This window comes from Aspergillus uvarum, assembly GCF_003184745.1.
Source record: "Aspergillus uvarum CBS 121591 unplaced genomic scaffold BO82scaffold_45, whole genome shotgun sequence".
NCBI lineage: Eukaryota > Fungi > Ascomycota > Eurotiomycetes > Eurotiales > Aspergillaceae > Aspergillus > Aspergillus uvarum.
The window spans coordinates 1-6,147 of NW_020291342.1; the positions used below are offsets into that span (position 1 = coordinate 1).

Here is a 6,147-nt window from a genome sequence, read left to right on the forward strand (position 1 = left end):
GGGGGAGGTTCGGTATATTATATTGTTAACCGTCTTGTCTAAAGAGGCAGAGAAAGGAGTTCTAGCCAGAAGGGGGAGGGGAAGAGAGGGAAAGAGAGGATTATTATGGAGTAAAATTAGATCTCGAGTCAAGTCGGTCGGCGATTCGCAATGATGCACGTCCCTCAATGGATCTTTTATTTCCTACTGAAAGAGATCGACCCGATGAGATGGATGACTGAATGAATGGATGAATGGATCATGACATGGGGGGACGGAAGTGTGGAGGGGCAATGGTAAATCTTCAACATCATATCATGGGTCATCAACATCATCATCATCATCATCATCATCATCATCGGTTGCTGCTCAACTGTTCTGCAGTACATGGATTGATTTGCTTTTGACGTCAGGCCCGAAGCGCTGCGGTGGAGTTACGGCGTTTAGTTCCCTTCAGCAGCAGCAGCAGCAGCAGCAGCAGTCAGTATGCCAACAGCCACACACCCACGAGGTACATCTGAACCTCCGGCATACGACGGAAGGTAAAGTAAAAAGAAAAAAAAATAAAAGACCAAACAGAAAGCCCCCAGAAGCCAAAAAGGTCATGGTTAGGTCGCATCATCCGGGGGAAGAGTATGTAATCGACTCTTTTGGGAAGGGGGAAAACCATTGGAACTCCTTTTTCTCCCCTCGGGACAGTCCAGGTACATTTCCAGTTCCCCCCAAATATCAGGTCAAAGTAGGCGACAAAAGCCGCAAATGCCACCTCGAGTCTTGGCTCGGTGTCTGGACCGTCTGGATCGTCGATTCTTTCTAATCAATAGGTAGTGAAGAAAGACACTCCGATCAGGGGTAGCACAGTTATGTACAATGAAGCATTTTCTCAGTGGAAAGAGCGCCCGCCGTTGTGAGGCGGAAGAAGTGCACATAAACATAAATCAAAACCCATCATGGATGTCAACCCAATTGCACATTCCTGACAGTGGGAATCGGCATAAAATATCCGGTGTCGGACCGAGCCAGGGGAAGCAAAGAGGGGGGGGGGGAGGTGAGTAACCAAAGAAAGCGAATTATGCATCAGGGGGAGCGGTGATTCTTTTTCTTCCCCCCCCCCGGGGCAGATCATTAAATTATCCCGACTCCTACTTTTCCTCATCACGACGCGGTCTCCGGTCTCTACGGAGTTACATTGACAGCACGGAGTAGAGGGACTGTACCGTACTATGTGGTAGCCTCGCAAACCGCTACTTAAGAGAAGAGCGCCGACCCTTTATAGTAAATTGCTGCCCCCTGGTCTATGCGTGCATGCCATATGGGATTTTGATTAAAACCCCTCAATTGTCAAACGGTAGTTCGACGGGAAGTTTCTCTAGCTTCTTCTCGTGACAGCCACGAGGGAGGAGAGTCTAGTCTAGTAGACTATTGATTGATTGATTGATTTTGATTAGGTGGGCATTTTTTGCAACAGCCGAACGGCCTTGACTCTTTCGAGTCTTTCTGCAGTGAAGGCCCCATCGACCATCGGGGATAGTTGCCCGTGGAAATGAAATTGGACTGGAGCTCAACTGGAGAAAAATCCAAACGAAATTAACGAGGATTAGGAAATAAATGGGGAGGCCTAGCCGGTGGGAACAATATTAATTTACTCCGAGTCTTAGACAGTAAGACTATTTGTTCGCTAGACTTCGAGAGGGTGGAAACCGTGACAAGTTGGGATGGGCCCCGGACGGACATCGAAGCCCGAATGGTTTAGCTTCTAGTGCGATCGGAAGAGAGAAGGAGAAGATGGACTGACTGACTTGACTGACTGATTGACTACCACTCAGTCACTCACTCAACTCCAACTCAGCTAAGAGCAACCAACTCAAGGTTCTGGATCGCAGTCGCCAGAAGGTCTCGTCTCTCACGTCATGACATCAGCTGATTTTCCGGGGAAAGGGCCTTCCTTGCAACAGTGACAAAAGTCACCGTCAACCACATCATCACATCATCCATTTTTGACATTATGTACATCCATCATCATCATCATCATCCATCCATGCATTTTTTTTTTTTGCCTCTTGGGGCATGGATGACGACGATGAACGGGTGATCGGGCATGACGAAAGCGGCCATCTGCACTTCTCCTTTGGAACCCGGTGGGGACCGCCACGTCCTGATCTGGAATCTGTCGGAGCCGATCTCCCGGTGTCACGTGTGAGCTTGGACCCGAGCGGGCTTAGTCTGCTCCAATGATCGGCCTACCAGGAGGGGGGGGGCTGGCTGACTCAGCTGATGGTCGGGTTGATCGGCCCTTTTGCTGACCTAATTGGATGATCCCTTCACGAACCGTAACCCCTCTTCCATTCTCTGTAGCCCCAGAACAGCCTTACCTTGACACTGGCTGCATCATCAATCAGATAACATCATCGCTGTCGACATCATATCGGGACTATCCTGAAGATAGAGTTAGGGAGGCGTCTCGGTCTGATCAAGCCTCAGTAGCCGTGGACAGGCTCAGCACCTACGATTCACATGCAGGGCACACATCAAGAAAACAAAATAGGCACCAGCGTCATACCCAACCAACTCCACAATGCGATTTACACAGACCACCACAGCAACGCGCGTACACTTGCCCACATTACCCATCCGCTAACATCAGAAACGAAGATTACTACCCACATGCAAAAAGGTATATACGGTCGGGGGTCAAGAAGTCGAACAAGTAAATACATAGGTGCCTGCGGCCATATGCCGGAGTGAGGGAGGGCAACGAATAAGAAGTAAGGGGAATAAGTAAATTAGTTTTGGATGAGGAAGACCATTAACTTCCGACGCTCTCTCCCTCCCTACAATACTCCTTGCGACAGCCGTTGCTCCATCTGCTTGGCCAGGGCTTGCGGCACGGCTTCTTGCGTGGCGCGGATAGTGACTCGGTACATCTGTAATTGGTCAGTCGGTCGTCAATCAACTTCAGTAAAGCGAATCTTACCTTCCGCTCATAGTTGGGCTCCAGTCGCAGAAGACAGCCCGTCTTCCCGTTGACAAACTGATAAACCGCGCAACCCACAATGTTCTTTCCGTTGGGATCGACGTTGTCCAGGATCTTCCAGCCAAATCCTTCCACCACCCGCCGAGTGAACGCTTCGCTCACATCCTTGGCCCGCGCCGCCACTGCAAAGGTATTCTGCGCCTCCAGCGGTCCTCCGCCAATCTGCCGCCACCGTTTGAAGAAGTCTTCGGCAGACAGCGCCGATGGCTCCATGAACCGATGCATCAGGATCGGCAGCTGCAGCGTGTAGGCCTGGAGTGCGCCAGCCAGGTACGAGATGCGAATCGTGGGCGCATCCGTGAATGGCCCGTGCGATTCCACCAGCAGCGTTTGCTGCGTTTGCCCGGCCGCCGGCACAGACGGCTCGGGCAGACTTTTCGTGTCAAGCTTCAGATTCGGGGCAGCGCGGTTGTCCAGCGTGGTCGTGAGTGATCCGACCGGGTACGAGGACTTGTTGGAAAGGTAGATCTTCACCACCCCCATATGGCCCCGATATTCCGATCGCAGGCCGACCTGAATCTGCGCATCCTCAAAGAGCACGCCTTCGTCGTTGAAGTATAGTTTATTGTAGCCGACATCCCAGTCGGGCGTCAGATGGGCGGCGCTGGCCATGTTAGGAGCAGCAGGGGCGCTGAGATCCAGCCCCGCCAAGTCGCCAGACGCACTGGGTCCTGCAGCTGATCCGTTCGTCCCCGTCTTTGTGCCGTTGACAATCGTGGTGAAACTGCGTTTCAGTCCCGTGTTCTGCGCCATCAGCATCTCCTTCTGGTCCGCATTGGCATCCTTGCCGCCCACCACCCATGTCTTCTTCTCCGTCGCGCCCGCCGTTTTCTGGTGGAGACGGGAGAGCAGGATCGAGGCTCGCTCGGAGAAGGGGGGCATCTCATCGCAGACTGTCCGGAGCAGATCGTCCGTGGGAAGCGTCGCCAGCGACAGATACTCAAAGGCACGCTGCTGTAATTCGGAGTCGGGAGAATGGCTGTACAGGCGGAAAATGTGCAGAAGTTGGGGTTTGATTTCGGGGAAGAGGTTGACAAACTTGATGAATGATGACAGGATCATGGCCCGCGTGTTGTCGGTGCTGGTGATCATCTTCGCCTGCAGTGCCAAAAATTGCTCGATCGGGCTCGAACCCTGACTGTCAGCAATCAGGTGGCCGAATTCACCCAAGACATAACAACCGATCTTCACCAAGCTCTCATGGCAGTCGGTCTTCAAATATCCAAGGAGGTTGTGTGCCGCGTAAGCCTGGAGTTCTTCGTTGTTGGTCACGATCTGAATTACACGCTGCCATACTTCCTCGTTGACGTGGTCACCGGCCAACGACAGCAGCTTGAGTGTCATGTCGATGTACCACTGGGCATCCGTAGCGTATTTCTCCGTGAGAATGGCCACCTTCAAGACCATTTCCTCTCGGATCGCATAGTCGGCAGTTTGGAGATAGCGTAACAGCTCGTTCACGATTGGGCCAGCATTGGTCGTGTCGCACATACTGTATACTAGATCCAGACCCTTCCGCCGAACACTGATATCGCGATCTCGCAAGGAGCCAAGAATGATACTCTGGTGCTTCTTGATGGGATCGAGGGTCTCCGCCCGAGCAGCGAAGTGCGTCAATGCTTCCAACCCTAGATAGCGGACGTTTGTCTCGCGAGATTGGATGTACTTTCCTAACCGAGCAGAGATCTGTAGCATCAGACTATGCTCGGTGTCCAGGTGGATAAGAAGGTTGATGGCTTCGAAGAGGACCGCATTCTGGGCGTTATTCTGCTGAACGTTCTTGGGCGCATCCATAGCGGAATTCATGATCTGCTGCAGAGACTCTCGAATGATCTCGCGGACATGGGTGTCGCCTGGCGTTCGGTTAGCATGAAGGGATCACGCAGCGAATCGTTGGTATGATCACAAACCTGAGGGAGGGTAGTACTGCAGCAAGCGTAGTAGCTTCACTTGGATCCACGGGCATGGAACACGGTAGTAGAGGTAGTCGGGCGCAATATCATTGTCGACCACAATCCTTTTCAGTCTGAAAGCAGCCTTAACATAACACCCTGCGTATTCCTCCGGCTTGTCCTGGGCCAGTGCCATGACCAGCGATGTCACCGACAGAGTGACGCCCATGTCGGGATCGTCCATAATGGAGATTATGCGTTCCGCCCACTCGGCCTGTACAATGCCCGGGTACTTGCGATACAATCGGAGAAGGGTAAGGGCGGCCTTCTTCTTCACGAAGGCTTTGGAGGTCCTAGTTACGAGAATCAGCAACCCATTCTAACACCATCAAGATTCCCCTCCCCTGAGACCACCAGGCAATCAACTTACGGCGAAATCAGTAACCGGTGCACATCCGTCGAGAGCGCCTCGCCCATCTCCCGCCCACCGACGTTAGCCACCGCATGGAGCGCCAGACAGTTATTCAGCTCGTTGTGGTCCAGCAGATCCTTCCGAATACTGTTGACCACCAGGTGGAGGAGTTCGTGCTGCTCGTGCAAGAACAAAGTCACCGCCAGATACCCGATCTGCTTCTCGGAGTATTTGGTGGAGGAGATGAGGTTGACGGCCTCCAGGTGACCGAAATCGACATCGTAGCCCTGAATGTAGACGTAGAGCAGCTTGCAGACGTATTTCTTCTTCTGGTACCCGTTCAAGCTGCCGCCCTTGAACTTCTGGCGGATGTTGGCCAACTCCTTGTTCACCCGCTTCTCTTCCAGCTCGCGCGCTCGTGCATTACGCAGGTCGGCGATGAACTGGACCAAACCCCGCATGGACGACATGTTGGGCGACGGAGTACGGGACGAGGAATATTAGAAAATAAGTGATTATAAGGAGCGATGGGTGCGGATTAGAGGTGCGAAGGCCAGTTAAGATGCTGGCTTGGCTGCAAGAAGAGGATAGATTGAGACCAGTCGTTCCGTCAGTCGGTCTCTCTCGGACTCGGGTCGAACGGGGTGGGCCTATTCACTGCGTCCGTCCGTTGCATGCAGTTGTCGCTGCGTGATGGAACAATGCGGGGAGGTTCGTCGGTTTGATTTGTGTTTCTCCGCTCAGTATCTTTGGAGTGCATGGAACATGGCGTGGAATGCCGATGTGGAGAGCGAGCGGAGATCTAGAGGAGGAGAGGAGGAGGGGGGGGG

The 6,147-nt window shown here is 52.8% G+C and overlaps 2 protein-coding genes across 2 annotated transcripts; one reads left to right on the forward strand and one right to left on the reverse strand.

Moving 5' to 3' along the window:
* The first annotated feature begins 2,181 nt into the window (after positions 1 to 2,181).
* BO82DRAFT_130355 (uncharacterized protein) lies at positions 2,182 to 2,750 on the forward strand. Its single transcript, XM_025629962.1, has one exon. The coding sequence runs from the start codon at positions 2,292 to 2,294 to the stop codon at positions 2,688 to 2,690; it is 399 nt and encodes a 132-aa protein (XP_025489695.1). The 5' UTR covers positions 2,182 to 2,291; the 3' UTR covers positions 2,691 to 2,750.
* BO82DRAFT_130366 (AP-2 complex subunit alpha) lies at positions 2,751 to 5,879 on the reverse strand. Its single transcript, XM_025629963.1, has 4 exons — positions 5,336 to 5,879; positions 4,924 to 5,258; positions 2,954 to 4,866; positions 2,751 to 2,903 (listed from the first exon to the last, which is right to left on the reverse strand). The coding sequence occupies exons 1-4, from the start codon at positions 5,785 to 5,787 to the stop codon at positions 2,811 to 2,813; spliced, it is 2,793 nt and encodes a 930-aa protein (XP_025489696.1). The 5' UTR covers positions 5,788 to 5,879; the 3' UTR covers positions 2,751 to 2,810.
* Between the last annotated feature and the right edge of the window lie 268 nt (positions 5,880 to 6,147).